At 36.6% G+C, this 18677-nt stretch overlaps 1 protein-coding gene across 4 annotated transcripts; it reads right to left on the bottom strand.

Annotated features, from left to right (window-relative positions):
• Positions 1 to 531: 531 nt before the first annotated feature.
• Positions 532 to 18414, bottom strand: LOC102223392 (gamma-enolase). 4 transcript variants are annotated; one of them, XM_023345010.1, is made up of 14 exons: positions 18326 to 18384; positions 13474 to 13720; positions 9750 to 9835; positions 9384 to 9479; positions 9036 to 9094; positions 8087 to 8156; positions 6879 to 7012; positions 6676 to 6767; positions 6448 to 6578; positions 6160 to 6357; positions 5868 to 6069; positions 3472 to 3580; positions 3167 to 3225; positions 532 to 1523 (listed from the first exon to the last, which is right to left on the bottom strand). In XM_023345010.1, the coding sequence occupies exons 3-14, from the start codon at positions 9832 to 9834 to the stop codon at positions 1454 to 1456; spliced, it is 1305 nt and encodes a 434-aa protein (XP_023200778.1). In that variant the 5' UTR covers position 9835; positions 13474 to 13720; positions 18326 to 18384; the 3' UTR covers positions 532 to 1453. The 4 variants fall into 4 exon arrangements, with proteins under 4 accessions (XP_023200778.1, XP_005804771.1, XP_005804773.1 ...); XM_005804714.2 differs by lacking the exon at positions 13474 to 13720 and having other exon boundaries at positions 18326 to 18414; XM_005804716.2 differs by lacking the exons at positions 13474 to 13720; positions 18326 to 18384 and adding an exon at positions 17471 to 18307.
• Between the last annotated feature and the right edge of the window lie 263 nt (positions 18415 to 18677).

An 18677-nucleotide genomic window follows, 5' to 3' on the forward strand; every position in this document is an offset into this window, starting at 1 on the left:
ATCTGTCAACACCTTTACTGCCTTGAGATTGGCCCAATGGAAAATTTTAGACACGTTGCATTTTCAGAAGCACTGCAGTTCTGTGATCGTTTGAACCCTGGAAGCAAACACTAAGAACATGAACTGGAATAGAGCAGGAAAGCCGAGCCTTGTGAAGCTCCTCAAAGTACACTGCAAGCTATTTGTGACTTTGAGTATAAGATTTTACAACATTTTTAATTAGCTACTGTAGCTGGAATTTTTCTGTATATGCATTTTTATGTATGCTCATGTATTTAGATCCTGTAATTTTCCTCCACAAAAACTCAGAGATACCTGGATTGATCACAGAACAGCTATTGGGCTTTTAATTTATTTGTAGCCTTCAATATATATCTTTCTATAGTTCTCAAACGATATTTTCAAGTCAAATCTGTAATATGTAATCATAATACATGCAGTAGGTGTCAACTTAGGGAGAAAGATTCAGATAAGTGCAAACACACAGAGTAGAAACTTTGATTGAAATCTTAGAACATAATCTTTATTTCACATATTTTCACATTATTTTAATTGACAAGTGTTCCTTTATTGTTTTCATATTTTTATTTTCATTGCTCTTTCATCTTTTGTTGACCCAGCTATTCTATGGACAAACAAGGGACGGGGGAACCAAAAGGGTCAAAGGTTCTTGAGTTTTAAAGATTTTCTTTTTTTCTTTCAGGACAGAAGCAGGACTTCAAGCATGAAGGACAAATAATCAAATTCACACAAGGTTGAGAAGAAAACCAGAACAGTTAAAACTGAGACACAGACACAACGAGAAGAAGGAGAGTAAAATATATATAGAGAGAAAGGGAGGAGGATAGAGCTAGGAAGAGTGCAGGTTCTTGAGTGTCCAGGTGAGAGAGAGACACAGCTGAAGGTGTGTGTGTGTGTGTGTTTTGGTGTTAGAGTGCTCTTTATTGTTTTATTGTTGCTTTCACTCAGTTCCTACATCTGCATCATCCTCGTTTGGTCTTAAAAGTTTGACTTTTTCATCTCTTTCAGTTGCGTGCTTCAGACTATATTATTCTACAGAATTTCTACTTACCTCTGTTTTTTTACAACAATAATCGTTATCATTGCAGGCCTGCCTCCTGGGTGTACATGAACTATTCCTACAATAACAGTGCATGTCTGGCTTATAGATTCTAGGTTTTTTTTCAGAGTGTTCCCCTGCATGTGCATTTTCAGGTGTTGCAACTGTGTGCGTGTGTGTATGTGTGTCTGCATACAGCATCACCTCCATTCTTTTAAGTCTAGTGCATAATTGATTCATTTCTTTTGCTTAGCTCTTTTGCGATTGTATTTTTCCTGAATTTGAGTGATCGTTCTTTGTACATGGCTCATTCCTTGTTAGTCATTTGTGTCAGTTTGCGTGGGCATTTTGCGTGCGTTGAGTGTGTGAGTCATTCTCGTCTGTCAGCTGGTTTCACAGGACGCTTGGGTTCCTGAAGTTATGGCCGGCGAAGCGAGCCTGGTCGCCCAGCTCCTCCTCGATCCTGAAAAAACAGAGACACAAGTCTTTGGGTTACATTTTTTTTTCTATTTTGACGAATGAAAGGGATCTTTTATGCAAAATTCATATTTTGCATGTTTTTGTGCTTCCATTTGGGTCTCTGCTGCTTCTAAAATCAGCCACAGTGCTTACAAAACCCACCAAGCCGCTTTTTGGCAATAAGTTAATGTTTTTTGGTGTCTGAAAAATGACCCGTTTCAAAAACCTTCTGAATTTTAAGTCACAATCAGCAGGCACTGCCTGTCACCTAACAATCCATCAAACAGGATAGGTCAGGAGAGGTAAACCAAACAGAGTGACAGGAGAATCAAAAAAAAAGATGCACCTTAGTTAAGAAAAGTCACAACAAGCTTCTGCAGTCTTTCAAAGTTCTGGGCTTTCAGTTGTAGTTGAGAATATCCTTATAATTTAAAGTTCAAGATGCCAAACAAGAAAAAAAAATTATCCACCATACAGCGGGCATAAGTCACATAGTTCCATCTCTTGTTAACGCTTGAAAAACTGCAAGCAAGTGTTTGTATTTTTGATGGTAAGACAAAAAATGCTTTTTATTGGAATATCTTACAACCAACCTGTAAGCATGTAAAAAGTGCTGCTAGTTGCTATGGAGATTTTGTGGCCTGCAAAGTTGAAAGTTTTATTGTTTATTCCTTCTTCTTACCAGCCCAGGGTTATCTGTCACGTTTCCAGTCCCACAACTCCCATTTAGTAATTGCTCTTACTGTGAAAGTTGTCTTGTTTAGGTAACTTTATATTTATTTGTTGTAATTTCCTGGATGATCAAGGCACATCTTGATTGCCTAAATGACATGTTCTCTTGTTTTTGCATTTATTTGGTGGTAGAAAAGTAAATATTCATTTTTAAAAGTTTCATGATATTGACATGAGTTTGAGTTAGACAAGTCAAACTTTTCGCCAGCGTTTTCTTGCTCAACTGCACAGATTAGCGTTTCTACCTGGCTAATGCCACTCTAAGTCTTTCCAGCCTCCACCTCTCCCATGTACTTCCACAGCAACCCAATGGGATTACATCGCTGAGCCGATTCCTCCTCCTACTCTCCCTGCTCCTTCCAGCCGCTGACTGGTTCGGACGCATGGGGTGACACCAGCGATGCCGTCGACTGTCACGTCAATTAGCTCGGACTCTAAGTACTAAAATAGAGCAGGCACCTATGGAGAAGTGGCTCTGCAGAGCTGCTGCTGTGCCTGATTTGATTTAGGTTGAAAGGTGACATAGAACTGCACCAATACTGAAGAAAGTTTAGGCATAACAGAATAAAAACTGAAAAATGTGTTGAAATATGTTAGCTCTGCATATTTCAACTTTCCATAAGATTAGTCTATTTTCTCACCCATCTAGAATTATTCGAAATGGGTGTATTATATCTTTGTGGGTGAGGTTTGACATTTGCAAAGAAAAAATTTATTACATTTTGTTTCCCAATCAAGACACAAAAAATGTGGCTTTTTCCAAGAATTGGAGAACTATTATTGTGACACTAATTCCAGTCTCACTGTCAAGGAACATTGACAGTAAATGATAATAGCTCAAATTTTCATCAATAAAGCCTTATGAGACACCTAAGGTGTGTGAATGGTAGAGTTGAGTCTCTGCAACCTACTGACCTCATGAGCTGGTTGTATTTAGCAAGTCGCTCAGATCTGCAGGGGGCGCCAGTCTTAATCTGCAATAGAGAACGAAGTTCAGTAAGTTATGGACAAACCAAAAAAAGATGTAAATGAAGTTGGATAAGACCAAATTAACCTTTGGTGAGTCAGAGACGGAGACTTAAATGCACAGATTGAAAAACCTGCAGTTTATCAAGTCACAGCACAAACCTATCGATTTGTTACTCTGCTGTGAGTTAGCTTAACAGTATGTTACTTTTTCAGATTACACAAATACTTTGTAAGAGCAGTGAAGTAATTACCTGTCCAGTACAGAGTCCCACCACCAGGTCGGCAATAAAGGTGTCCTCTGTCTCCCCTGAGCGATGGCTGACCATCACTCCCCAGCCATTGGCCTGAGCCAGCTTGCATCTGAAAGAAAGAGCCAATAGTTTACATCATAACCTAATTTTCATGGGAATAAATCCTGTGGCATCTCAACATTTGTGCAGGTTGTGCTGTTGCGCCTTGCAGCACGTCATTTACTCTGAAAGTAGCATGTAGGTAATGTTCAAACTAGGGACATTTTGATTAAAAAAAGAAACATTGTTCTGTTTTTCGATCTTAAAAAGAAGCATGAATTTCTACAAAATAAAAAAGAGAGCTGAGAATAACTTAAACACTCTTAACATATATATATTACTCTCTCGATATAAATTCTACAGCATAGGTGCTAAAAACTACAGTGAAACTTTCTTAACTTTCTAAATATAAAGGAATTAAACATCTGTTGACTTGTATTTCCTTTTCTAAAAGCAAACAAAACAACTCTTACATCAAAAAAGGCTAAATCCAGTCTTCTGTGTTATCCATGTATTGAATATGAAAATCTCTTAACTAAATGTAAAGGTTTGCACTTTATACAAATATATTATTTACATGACCCCTGACTTTGGTGCAGTTGTTGTTTCACTGTTGAGATATTTCATTGTCTTCATGTACAATAGAGAGAAATTCATAGTCTTCAGCACACAAAATGTATTCTTTTCTCTCCCCGCATAACTGCAGTATTGCATATATTACCCTCTTAATTGGGTGAGTGCATTAATCACATTATGATTCATTTGTAGCCGCAGGTCATCTGACAAGTTAACAACATAAAAATTAAGATGTCCTCTGAAGCTCCAGGCTTCTCGGGATTTCCACTCAGCCAGCTGAGCTATTAAATGTATCAGATTAATGATGCAGGGTGATTTTTTAGGAGATGGAGCCAATACATCACTAATAGTGTCATTGGTTCTGGTTGTCACTTAATCTTCCTCACACCCTCTTCTCTCCTGCTGCTGGACTCAATGATTGATAGATTCATAAGGCTGAGTGACGTTATGTCAGGTCTCAAATGAATGACACACACAGTCAGAGGAAGAGTGCATACTACTGTGTGAAGGCAGCTAAAAAAGAAACAAGAAAACAACAATCCCACCTTGAGGAATAATTTAAATGAACAGAAAACAATTGGTTTGATTAAGTTTGTGTTTCTGATTTCTCATTATTATCTCAAGATTGGCACTGCTGACAGCGACCTGACTAACTCTGAGTTTGTTTGCAGGACTGATTGATGAGACGACACAGAAACCTTTATGACTCAACAAGGTCAGAGCCTCTATAAGGTGCTTTTGTTTGTTCCTTTTCATTTCACAGAAGAGTGAGTTCAGGTTGAATGTCTCCAGTCTATTTACATAAACACTGCATAAAAGTACTCAAATTAAAAGGCAGCTTTTTGGGATGTTTGTTATATTTACGATTATTCTGCAGCAATAAAATGTATATTTATGCTGGGCTTTTTACATTATTACCAACAGACCCACAAATTAGTCTAAAACTGTCTAGTACATTACTAAATATTGGCTAATTATTGAGTCCTTGTAGCCTTACACGAACTAAAAAGAACAAATACATAGATAACCATGTCCTAATTTAGTGTTTTCCAACCCAGATCCATAGTCCTGCATGTTTTTGATGTTTCTCTCCTTTTCTTCACCTGATTCAGATGACTGCAGTTCAGCAAAAGCTTGCTAATTACCCATCAATTAAACTTGTTTATTTCATTGCAGCAGCTATGACAAGTGCAGTAAACCTGCAAGCATTCAATAAATCAATGGCTAAGAAACATCTGTTTTCATCCTGCACATAAAACAGAGTGTCATGATCTTTGGGTGTTTGGGTTTTAGTTTTCCTACACAACATGGTTTTATTGGCCTTATCAGTTAATTCATGTGTGTTTTTTCGTTTTTAGGTTCTTCTGTCTGTGCATGTTGGCTTGTTCTTGTTTGTTTGTATTAGACTTTTTTCCTTTTGGTTTGTAGATCCTTCTGTGTCTTGTTCAGCTCTAACTTGGAACAGCTGTTGCCAATCCCACTGATTAAGCTCACCTGAATCCCATAAATCTCCACCATTACCTCACTAGATAAGCTCACATGTTTTCATTGTTGGCTCCATCTGTTACATATTGTTGGTCAAGTCTTTGCTTTTTTTACCCCCTTTTAAATGCCGCAATATAAAACACAAAGATCTTACGAATGAAATATAGTAAATATTTATAGATTCTGTTACTTTCCTACAAATTGAAGAAAAAGTTACAATATGAAGAGATATTTCACAACTCTCCAAAGAAAAACAACAAGGAAACGGTTAAATAAGTTTTAAAAAGCAGACGTACGCCTGTATAGCTTCAGTGACGGAGCCGATCTGGTTGACTTTGAGCAGCAGGCAGTTGCAGGCTCGCTCCTCTGCAGCTTTCTCTATCCTTTTTGGGTTGGTCACTGTCAAGTCGTCTCCAACAACCTGAATCCCCACCTGGGCCGTCAGACGGGACCAGGCCTCCCAGTCGTCCTGGTCAAATGGATCCTCGATGGAGACCACTGGGAGGAAACAGGGAGAGATGATTTAGTCTGTAAGGAAAGCAAAAAGGATTTTGTATTTTATTATTTATCAAACAGAAAGTGCTGCACCTGGGTAATTATTGACAAAGCTTTGGTAGATGTCAGCCAGCTCTTCTCCACTGATGTGTCGGGATGAATCCGGAGGGGATTTGAAGTCCAGATCATACTTCCCCTCACGGTAAAACTCGGAGGCGGCCACGTCCATCCCGACTACGACCTTATCGGTGAAGCCTGCTTTCTCGATGGCAGTCTGCAGCAAGTCCAGGGCTGAGAACCAAATGAGACAATATAAAAAGGTCAAGACATTAATGCTTAAAAGCAGAATGGCCTTATTTTCAACTACATTTCCATCCTCACCTTCACTGTTCTCCAAGATGTTTGGAGCAAATCCTCCTTCATCTCCAACATTAATAGCATCTTGACCATATTTCTCATGAATCACGCCCTTCAGCGTGTGGTAGAGCTCGGATCCTATCCTCAGGGCCTCTCTGAAAACCAAACCACGGGAACAGGAAGATGAAAACATGCTGACAGACAACAAATGTAAACCAAAATGGATGACAAAAAGCAAAGCGCCTTTCTTACTTGAAAGACTCGGCCCCAACAGGCAGAACCATGAACTCCTGCATGGCAAGTTTGTTTCCTGCATGAGATCCTCCATTTATCACATTAAAGGCCTGGAAGGACAAAGGATAAAATTTCTTTGAAAATCCAGCTAAATGAACGCTTTACGTTAAAATATTTTCATCCGACTGTTGTAGACACTCTATAATGTGATTGAGACGTACAGGAACCGGCAGCACAAGTTCGGTGTTTCCAGCTAAGTCAGCTATGTGGCGGTACAAAGGGACGTCCTTCTCTGCTGCACCGGCTTTACAGATGGCGAGGGATACTCCCAAAATGGCATTGGCTCCAAACTTAGCTGTTTGACAAGCCAGATGATTGGAAAAGACAGGAGTAAGTATCAAAATGTCTTGCAAAACTTTATTTTTGAAAGAATAACAATGTTAAATTTCCATTTTCTTTTTACTTTTAATATATTATCAGATATTTCAGGCATATGCATAAGAACTTTTGCTAATTTGTAATTTTAGGCTTTTATGTTATTTTTCACATTGGAGCAGATATATTTTTTTGGGAGGGAAAGCATAAAAGGTTTTTTTTTTTTTAAATGGCACAAATGGAATATTTAGTATTCAGGATGTGAGTTTAGATTAACAGCTGCTAACGGTTATGTCAACTACTAATGAGAGAATTGATTTTAATTTGTTATTATGCGTCTTTTATTATTTATCTACAACTGTTGTGTAGAAGTCGACAAAACAAGGGATGGGATTTAAATGTGAATTTTCTCTGAATAAAATTGATTTGGTTTAAAGTTGACAAACTAAAAGTTTATGTCTATTTGTTATTTCTATGAATCGTAACTTACTAACAAGACAATGGTGCTTGAATTTATAGTCTAAAAAGTATAAATATTTTTGCTGACATTTTTGTAACTTAGGGTACAATAAAGGCAAAGTAATCAGAAATATAATTATTTATCCAGTAAAGTTAGCTTTATTATTGCTATCATAGAACCTAAATAAGCTGAATCCTTCTTTGTCATTCTCTGCCAATTATTCCCTACTGATTAATTTTGTCAGGTTTATTGTACCTACTAATATTAATTTCTTCCTACAACCCATTTTCATGGCTGTTGGCTGTGCTTCCAGAAATGATTACTTGTTCTGTTAGGAAGATGAAATAAATTCAGAGCGAATTTATTAATCAAACATGTGAGTTGGTGTTCTCCGAGCCAAAGCAATCTATTTGCTCTGTCTTATTACCGTCTGTATTTATGCAGCTTATTGCTCTGCAAAGGACTCTGTGACAAATGAGCCTTTGGTGCAAACAGTTTTTAAAATATGTGCGAGCTGCTGAACACGAGAGAGTTCCAGCTGGCTGGTACAGGCTGATGGTGTGGTATAAGTCATTCTGTCGTGTTTTGACTCACATTTGTTTTCTGTGCCATCCATTTCAATCATCGTGTTGTCCAACTGCTCCTGCTCCACCACACTGATGCCCTGCAGACAGCAAAGGAAACTTGGTAAACAAAACTGCATCATAAAGTTACAGGTTTTGAAAAGACTTTAACAGTTAATGCTTAAATTAGTTTGACTTTTTTATTTAGGTAATTCAGAACTTATTTACACCGACTTACTATGTCAGAAATCACCTATTTAATAACTTTCTTTAATAACTATTTTTATTCTTAACGTGGCTGAATTGTTAAACTTTTGACTTGTTTGTGCTGTTTTTTTAAATTAGAAATAATTCCGATATTATTGAACTGGAGTGCATGGAAATGGGTATGAATTTAACATGTTTGTATTTTGGCAAAAAATTCGGAGTAGTATTACTGTTTTCAGTTAATGCTATGTAAATGAACTGCGTCAAATTTACTTGAATTAGCAATGAAACAGGTTAAAAGCATGAAAGTTTGTAAAAATTGGGAAATAGAACAAGTTTTTATATGAAGGAAATTATTCAGTTTGCATTGCTTCTGGTATCAAAAATGTCCTGATATCACAATTCCTCTAACTCTCATGATATCATTATCTTCATTTTTGCAGCACTGTTGCCATTCTTTAGTGTTACTGTTCTCCCATTCTTACTCTCTTCAGTCAGTTCATCCAGATGTCTCCAAGGCAGAAAACTTTTTACAGCTCTAATTATGTAAGACCCATACATTTTCAATCATTACCTCCTCAAAAGCTTAAATGTTCTTCAATGGGGGAAATATTACATTTCCAAAAACTCTCTGGCATATCCATAATTTCTAAGAAATGTGTTAATTGCCTTCACATTGGTTCATGTGTTTCTACATTTGAACCTTGAGAGCTTTAAGTTTGCTGTGAATGAATATTATTGCTAATGAGTATAAAAATGTTTTGATGACTTACAGAGGCTATGAGGGCTGGCGCCAGAGAATCATTAATGTGTCCAACTGCCTTCAAAACACCTAAAGTGCAAAATGAAGAAAAAGAGAGTTTTACAGAATAATAAGTTCCAACACATATTAGACACAAGGTTGCAAACTTAAATGTTATAAATATTTTTGTCACTTTTTTGTTATTACTTTTATCCCTAATCTACATTCCAAATTAATAGAATAACAAAAAAAGGGTTTCAAGCTTTCTCTGCAGAAGCTTTAAGATTTTTTAAAATCTGAATGTTGAATTACTTTATGCAGCACTGAGTTTTTGTTGATAGTAATGGAACATAGATGCCCAGCTGATTTGTCTTCTTACCTTTTCCCTTAAAACGGCTTTTATCGCCATCTCGGAGCTCCAGAGCCTCGTAGATCCCTGTGGAAGCCCCACTGGGCACTGCAGCCCTAAATAGACCTGAGAAACAGATGAAAAAACGGGTTTAAAATTATTAAATGTCATGGAAAGTGCTCAAATCAATAGGCATATCGAACAGAAAATACATATTCGGTACAGCCTCTCCTCTACCCGTAATCTTGAGAATGTCCTTGTATCTTTTCCCAAACTTCAGTTTCAAGCATTTATTGATATTTTATCTTAGTCGCTATGTCATAGTTAAATTGATTATGCTGTTGGCAGCTAAATCATAAATACATTTTTTCATTTTGTTTCTCCAAGTCAAAGAACCTTTTTCTGTGCGAAGATCCACTTCCACAGTGGGGTTTCCCCTGGAGTCCAGGATCTCCCTGGCAACAATGCTGACGATCGACATCCTGAGGGTCAAAGAGACTGACTGGCATTATCAATCATAAATGGACTGTAAATCAAGGCAGCAAAAATTATTTCAACTGAATGCAAACAAGTAAAAACTGCAGCTGTAAAAGAAACGTGTTGTGGTGTTTAGATCACATGCGTGAGGCAGATCAGATACTAAAACATTAGTGTGACAAACCAAGAAAGACTGATCTTCTTTGTCATGCTATATTTTGAAGTTTGAGTAAAATTATTTACGTATTTATTTATTTAATACTTTGTTTCTGTAATAGGTCAATGCATTTGTTTTGTGTGTTTGTTTAGGAAATGTAACAGATTACGACCATATGAATTTACAGCTTGCAGTTTTTTATTTAAAAGCAAATGAACTGAATGTCTTTGTGAGAATTCAATATAACAATGCCCTACATTGAATCAAAAATACACTTAACAGTAACTGCAGTTAAAAAATATGCATCATAAAAGGATTTAGGATTTTACCACCACTTAAATTGTTTTCAGTGATACGTTATCTTTATAATGGTCTGCATAATTTGAAGAAACACAGGACGCGGCATACCCAGATTCACAGGATGAAACTGAACTGAGACAATGCTGCTTTCTAAAATAATAAGCAAGAAGAAAAGCTTTGTATAAAATTCAACCTTATGCATATTCACTTTTGTGCTGTATTCACAGTATCTTTATGTTTCCGCTGAACCTGTTTACTTCTTCAGCTTTTTGCATCCCAGGAGAGAGATCTCGGAAACTCTTGCAGCACAAATGCATTCTAGATGCATTGTGTGGTGCCAGTCTTCACCCTTGGAAAAACAGCTCAGCCACTAGAGCTTTCACCTAAATAGGTCACAGCATCAACGCACATCTCTCTCAAAAATCCAGCAAAATCTTCATGCAAGACTTGCAAAGCAGTGCAATGCAATACAATTTAAAGCCAGACCATTCATCTACTTTTGCTGTTTATACACATTTTCTCCTTTTAGATCTTTAATGCACTTAGCCAGTTCTGTGTTTGCTGCAGAGAAGGTTTATTTTTAGCAACATGACAACAAAGCACAGCATAGTAAATGAAAAAGATTTTGCCGTAAACATTTTTCAGAAGAGAACATAGTTTAAAAAACAAGAAAGAGAAAAAGAAATCAAAGGACAAAACTTGATGTTGTTAGCTGGCTAATGTAGCCTTCTTGGAGTGACAGGACAGTGACAGAAAGTTGTCTCTGAATACATACAATCCAAGATGGCTGTTTTGGATTGCACAAACTAGCGCAAGTTGCAGGAACAGTGCAAGCAAAATTGTACAATCTACTTGTGCGCATGTTGTTCTACTGTTAAAATGAAGAGAAATATTTCCCTTTTGGCTCTGTTACGAGTTAGTCTGGCCTTCCTCTTCTGGGATGCGACAGCATTACTAGATCATAGCGCTAACTTCTGAGTCAAATCGAACATAACAGTTTTTTCTGATATGAGAGATGAGAAAGAACACTTGAGAAAATTGAAGAAGTTAGATTGACTTCCCAGCTGGGCTTTTCTTTCTCTGCTTTCGTCCAGAATCACCTCTTGTCACTTTACATCCAATTCTAGCATTCACTTTAAAGTACAACATGAAAGGAGCAGCTTCTTGGTGACAGACTGAAGTACCTTACATATCAGGATTAAAAATGCATTAATTCTCTTTGATGATGCTTTTTAATTTTATTTTTTCTACTGCCATGAAATTATTAACCTGCAAAAACCTGCTACAGTAATGGAACCTGTACCTTCAATGCCATTTCACTTTGATTATCTGTGCTTTCCTCCGTGGGTGTTTGCCCATTGATATTCCAAACACGTAGAACTGTAACTGCGGCAGTATGTCAAGAAAGTCCTTTTATGCTGCTCTTGTCCCTCTTTGCTGTATGAATACTTTATCGATCTGTGAGCTAAATTTGGCTGGTAGCTTGCAGAAGCCTGGCACCGAGGCTGTATTTTTCAATTGCACTGACAGAAAGATGGAGAATCAAAAAAAAGGTCCACTCCTTTTCTGTCCTCACTGCTTCACAATATATCTGTAAGAGTACCACTTTGTATTTTGCCAATTAAGATCTTAAATCAAAGTTTAGGCAAAAAGGCTTTTTTAGTTTTTATCAGACTGTGTCTGGTCAACGCTAGTGGGAACATTCATTGGAAGGAAATTAGATTGCTTTTTGTGATTCTTTTACACTGAAGATTTAGAAATTTCTCTAGAAAAACAAAGGTGGGACATTTGTGTTGTAGCATGCGACTTCAGAGGTTTTGTTGCCGCAACAAAAATAGCTAAATGTTTTTGATACCATGATCTGTAAATATGTTTCAGAAAGTAAAACCACTTGGTTCATATCCAGTACAAGTAAGTTTTGTGACAAAAAACCCTGAATGTAAATGAAAAGATTTACATTCAGATTTACATCCAACACCAACCCTGTCAATGGCCTGACGGACCAAAGGTTTCATATTTTTTTGCTCAAAACACCTTAAATAAATACACAATTATAGTGAAGGGTTTAAATACACTCATCATAACCCTGGATATAATATTAATTTTAGCATTCTAGCGACCTTTTAGAATGTTTTCTTTGACTGGATTGAAGAAATGCATAGACCTAGTTTTTAAGCAGAGCATTTCAGAGACGTGTTAGTCTGCTTCATTTTTATACGTTTTTAGGATTGTTTTCCTGTTGGAAGACCCAATTCTTTAGGTTTCAATTTTGATCTTATGTGAAGTTAAAAAACTTAGTAAAATTCTTCTTTCAGCTCGTAAATCATGTTTAACATCTGGTATATTCCTGTTAAGTTTAAAGTATTCACCTTGAGCGCTTTAAACATACTTCTTCTCATTTTGGCCAAACAATTAAATATTTGACCATAAAATATTCCTGACACTTTCCATGTGGTCAACTAAATATTTAAGTTTACCCTAAAAGTGTCTATTTTCCTAAGGTCATTGCTGGCTTGGGTTTTTCCTGGACTTACTAGCTAATTTCCTTTCATCAAAACAAGTTTGGCTCAAATGGCAGAAACTTGGACACAATGTAATGGGATGCAATAACTGACAATTAAAAGCAAATTCCCAACCTTTACTCTTTAAATAGCACAAATATATGCTCAAAATAAACTCTAGCTTGGTTCACATTATTAATATCTTAATGTGGCAATACAGAATCATTCTTTAGTTTTCTTTAATCTTTTATGACTTAATATATTTGTATTTTTATGATCAAATAGGCAATTTTTAGAATACTTTTTGGATCACCTGAAAAATGTTAAAGCATTTTTTCTAACTTGTACATTTTTGCATGAGCCAAATCTAGAATATATGTGTCAAAGCACTTTGTTATTTTCCTTCATCAGCCTAAATTCAAGCAAAACCTTCCTGATAATATTAAACTCTATTTAATGTGATTGTTTTTATTGCTCATTCCTACTTGTCTCCCATATAAAAACTTTCTCTGGTAACATAAATTTGTTCACCCTAAAAAAGTGCCTTTTGCCCACCCAATTCCCATCTTTATTGAAGTTTTTAAAGCACTTAAATAAATTTAACTCCAGTTTTAAAATCTGTTCTAAAGCTTTATGCTGATGGTTAAGGTCAGTTATGAGAGCCTATAAATTCTTCCTCACTCACCTATTGTAAGTCACAGCGCCTGAACAGGTCAGGGAAAAAAGTGATGAGTAAATGGTGCTCAGCTGAAGAAAAAGGCAGAGAAGGGGCCTTCAGAATTCGCTTGGTCAGAAGTGAAAGTAATTGATGTGTGGGTGGATTTTCTCTACAGGCAACCATTCATTTTATGGATACTGGTTCTCTGTTCCTTTTTGGTGATCCTCTGAGGCCCCACCCTGCCGTATTGCAGAGTCTTCCCAAACAATTCCACCTAAGGGTGGAGTAGCACTGCATGAGACATCAACAAAGAGATTTTGCATTTCCTAATAAATTATCTGCTTGATTAATAACTTTCAGATGGTGATAAACACCAAGAAAACCAAAGACTCAGCTGAACAGTTTTCATATATTTAAATTATGCAAAAACTGCTCATAAGTGTGTTTTAATCTTGTTTAGTTACATTTATTACCTCTTCTTCTGCATGCAATTCAAGTATAACATGCATCTCAATGAAGTTTAAACTTTACGCTCTGAAGAAAGCATAATTCCATTGTCACTGAGTCAGTCATGCATGCATTAACATCACTGGCATCCTGCTGCAATTTGCACCATCTAATATACATGAACACATGTTCTCTCCTCCTAATCTGTCACCATTCTCAATGAGGTTATTGCCTAATCAATCTCATCTTTTTTCCATCCTTCTTTCTTTCTCCTTTTTTTCCACATCTCCCCTGTGTTTCTCACTCTTTGCTGTTTGTACACGTTGCTGTGTGTTACGTAAGCTCTACAGCAGCAGCAGAGAGGGAGGGAGGACACTCACGAACTCATCAAACCACACCTAAGAGGGACTGCAGCGCTCAGCAGAAAAGATACCAGCACTGATCGGATGGAGAAAAAACTCCTTATAGGCCAACACAAGTGGGTGAAGCAGGGATAGAGTGATTAGTTCAAATAAGTAAGGGGAGGATAGGAATAGCAACAATATCTATCTGCAAGGAAGACTAAATAAAGGAGGCAAAGATATAATACTACTAGAATAAAGTACAAGAATAGAAAGAACAATGTAATTATATTTCAATTAACATCAAAGACACAGCCAGTTCACACCAAACTCTGACCCCACCACCTGAATTTCACAAATATTGTAATCCTTATTATTAACATTAGAATATAAAATTGTATGCCAGTCATAAAGAACACGATTGATAGATTTGTTTCTTAACCCTTGCCATTACTTTCTCTTTAGCTAATTTTGTACTTGTTTGTCTTAAAATTAATTAATACAACTCAGGAACAAAACCCATTTAACCTCTTAAATGATGACCTTTTGTTGGTCATATATAGAAAGCATTCATGAAACGTCCTCTAATATCCAGAAACAACTGGCTTCTGCGCAGTTTATTTCATTTATATTGAGCCAATTGACAGCAAATGCAACCTGAATCATTTTGTAAAGCAAGACATCCAAATTTATAACAATTTAAGTCTAAATTTGGATGAAATCAGATTTTGACATAAGACTAAGATCCAATCTTGCAGTCCAATCCAATCTGAACTGTATAACAATACAGTCAAATTAGGTTGCTCATGTAATGTTGATACATAAAAGTACATCTAACGAAGCCCAGCCAATTGCATCAAATCATCAACTTTGATGCAATTGCTCGTTACCTCTAAATAAGCCATTGGTGACTGTGGAAAGGAAGAACTCCATTTTATTAACATTAAACAACCTCTAGCCAAACCAGGCTCAGTACTGTGTGTGCATTCAGCTGACATGAGCAACTGATTGTTGAAATGATGAATGTGCTCTAGGATATTAATTAAATAATCATCATTTGTTAGATCTGACCAAATCTGTATCATAAGAGGGTTTATTTTTTGACTCATTTCTAATAGTTGTTTTTCCAAACATTTTTTTCTTTCACTTTACAATATACAATATTGCGCAGCATTGTTAAAAGCCAGCAAAGAAAATGATTGGGTATTTTGCTATTTATTTAAAAAGGCCAATAGGGTTCAGACATGTTAGCCCCACAGCTATTCAATTTACTCAAGTCTTATAGGATATTCAGACTAACAGTTGGTTAATATTAACTGGAACAATTTAATAAAGAGTAATGCAATAAAACACAAGTAGGGAATGCATGAAGACCATTTGATCAAATAAAACCAAAGCAAAGCTGTGTTGAATTCTTGATTTGCATACATTTTATTAAATCACTTCTTACTTAAATGTTTTATATTTTGTGATTTCTTCCAGAAAAAATGCAGAACATGTAGCTTTTCAATTCAAAATAGTAATTAATCAATCAGGTGTCAAGACAAGGAGCAGGTGTGAAATAAGAGAGCTAAAATCAAAATTTGGATGCAGGGGATTAAAAAAAAATCAGCAGGAAATGAGCACTCAAACATGGCTTTGCATATTTGTCAAAACGAAAGGAAGAGTTTCCCTGGAAATGGGAATGGCCAGCAGGAAGGAGAGAGGGAGGGAGGGAGGGAATGATGAAGGACAAAATGGAGAGGAAGAGGAAATGAGGCAGAGTGAGGCAGAAATGGAAGGATCACAAGAAGAGGAAAGACATGGATAAATAATTAAATGACCATATATGGCTGGAGAAGAGTGGAGAGATGGAGGAATGTAGAGAGGGAGACGAGAAGAAAATGGGCAACAGAACTGTGGCATATGGCGCATCAACATGCACACACATGCACAAACACACAACTACATGTATAAATTGACATAAATAGATGTAAGGGGTTTTATTTATACTACTAATACTATAATTAGTACTATTTCTTGCTCTGACTGTCACAAATGAAGATAAACAAGAACACTGACTAAGGAAAATAATCATCTGTATTCATCATTTTAAGACTAATCATGGTCACCAGAATGTCACTAATGATTCAGTTAAACTACTTTTAACATGATTATTGTCCTGGCTGAGTAAATTAACATTAATCATATGTTCTATTTTCTTATATGATTTCTACTTGATAAAATCTAAATGTAGAATATTTTTTCTGTTCATTATTAGAATTTAATGAAGGGGTTTTACACGGACTGTGTTTTCCAGGTGTCTCAATAACTATGAACAGGGCTCTACCTGCTTTTACAAAACAGTTCAGTCATCAGCAGAAGGTAAAAATATAAATTTCTCAAAAACAATGCCAGTGATGCTTGTTTTCATCTAACAAATTTATATCACTAAGGACTAATTTGTTGAAATAAAAAAAAACAGATGGTGCATCTCTGCAACCAGCTGCCATTTAGCTGTGGATAGAGAAGAGGGAATGCCCAAATCATATCAGTAAACTGTAGTCATGTGGAAATTACATAGAAAAACCAGAGAAACATGATAAAAATCTACAATTTTACATGATTGAAGAACCAGATGTTTATTAGGGTTAGCTATTGTAGAGCTAAGGCTTTCCAGATGTCATCCAAATCAATGTGTGTTAGCTAAACATTTTCAAAACGGTTTGTATATTCTCAAACATATTGCTAAAGTCCATATCTACATACTTTACTGGTAAAGTTACCAGATTTCCTCTTATTCTGCTTTTTAAATTGAACGTCAAAGACAATATTAGTAAAATTAAGATTTATATAAAGTTATAAAAAAAAACTTAACCCAGTGTGAGAAAGATTCAAGTGTTTGTGATGAGTAGCAACAAGCTTTTTTTCTTCTTTCAGCCACATAGGAGGATCTTAAAAGTATTGAATCCACAGAAAATTTACTGAGCTTTGACTAGGTCACTCAAAAACCTTAATTTTAATTAATGTATTGACATTTTCCTTCAAGATTTTCTGCTCAAGAGCAAAATTTATCAATACATGGTCCCACTACATAATGTTTCTCCAGCATTTAGTGCATATGTCTATATTTTTTTTTTCTTTAACAAAATATAAATATTGCAAACTCACATAATGTTAATTTGTCTTTATGGGCTTAGCTACCTTTTCTAAAAATCAGGCATGTTGTTATAAACTTATTAATCAAGTCACTTTACCTGAATGTATTGATGATCTATAGGAAGTGTTTCAGTACAACCAAGCATATTTCCCTGAGACTCAGAGATGCCTATACTCTCACGTATTCCTGCCTCATCTTCAAACACAATTAGAAACCAGAGACCTGGGCATTATTGACTGCAGGATCCCATCTCATGCACACACACTGCAGGCAAGAATCACATGAGCAAACACCAGCCATTTTCCAAAAAGTCAGAGGATATTCAGGTCAGTCTTCCTGTAAGCTACATTGCCACCTTCTAACACACACATACACACATGAATGCATCAGCCCTCACACACTATATTTCTACTGCCACAACACTCATAAACATATCATCCCTCTTCAACTACAAGGACACACATTAACACCAAGAAACTGCATGTCACGTAAACACACACATACACCCCTTTCTGTGCAGCTTACATGAAAAGAGAACATCTGAACTTGACAGCAAAATGCATAGTAACGCAAAAATGCACACACACACACACGTATTGTTTTCTTCATCCTTTCTCTCCTATCAGACACATTGAAGCATACTGAGAGCTCAAACTGACACACAGCCACACACTGTGCACGTACAAGGAGGCGCACACATGTACGCTCTCATGTCTCTCTCTGCACCCACAAAATTCACTTGACAGCCATTTTCCAAACATGCATGAAGCTGCAACACACACAGTGACACCTCAAATATTTCACAACACACACACGCATGCATTTTTTTAATTATGTCTGCTTTACGCAGCATGAAGCCCACATGAAAACTAAAAAGGAATAAATAGCAATGGAGAATGACAAAACCCAATAGAGAAGAGGATAAGAAAAACAGCAAAAATCCTGCCTTTACCTGCCACCCGTGAGTGTGTGAGTGTGTGTGTGTGTTCTGCCTTGCACGGCAATGGAGAAAATACTGGAGAGGCTGAGCGATGAGAGAGGGAGAGGAGGAAAACAGGAGGGGAGGAGGAGGGGGTGAGATGTGTGACGGAGGGGGGGGAGGGGAGATGACTCAGAAGGGAGATGGAGGGAAGAAGATGAGTGTTAATTAAAAAAGGAGAAGATGGACCAAGGGTTTGGATGAAGGGATAAGGACAGGGTACAGAGGCTCGATGTCCAACAGTGGTGGTAAAAATAGATGATGGGTGGACAGCTTCTTGTCTCCCAGTGTCTCAGTGTCTTTCTCTACTGCTGTAGTGGGGTTC

The sequence above is a fragment of the Xiphophorus maculatus genome, chromosome 13 (genome assembly GCF_002775205.1).
Source record: "Xiphophorus maculatus strain JP 163 A chromosome 13, X_maculatus-5.0-male, whole genome shotgun sequence".
In the NCBI taxonomy this organism is placed as follows: domain Eukaryota; kingdom Metazoa; phylum Chordata; class Actinopteri; order Cyprinodontiformes; family Poeciliidae; genus Xiphophorus; species Xiphophorus maculatus.

What these genes read in the sequence shown, in the direction of transcription:
- LOC102223392 (XM_005804714.2), bottom strand. Translation starts at nt 9,834, where the DNA reads ATGTCGATCGTCAGCATTGTTGCCAGGGAGATCCTGGACTCCAGGGGA. An exon ending in CGCCAGCCCTCATAGCCTCT is followed by an intron (nt 8,157 to 9,035) that starts GTAAGTCATCAA and finishes TGCTGTCTGCAG; the next exon opens with GGCATCAGTGTGGTGGAGCA. An exon ending in GTTGGGGCCGAGTCTTTCAA is followed by an intron (nt 6,579 to 6,675) that starts GTAAGAAAGGCG and finishes TTTGGTTTTCAG; the next exon opens with AGAGGCCCTGAGGATAGGAT.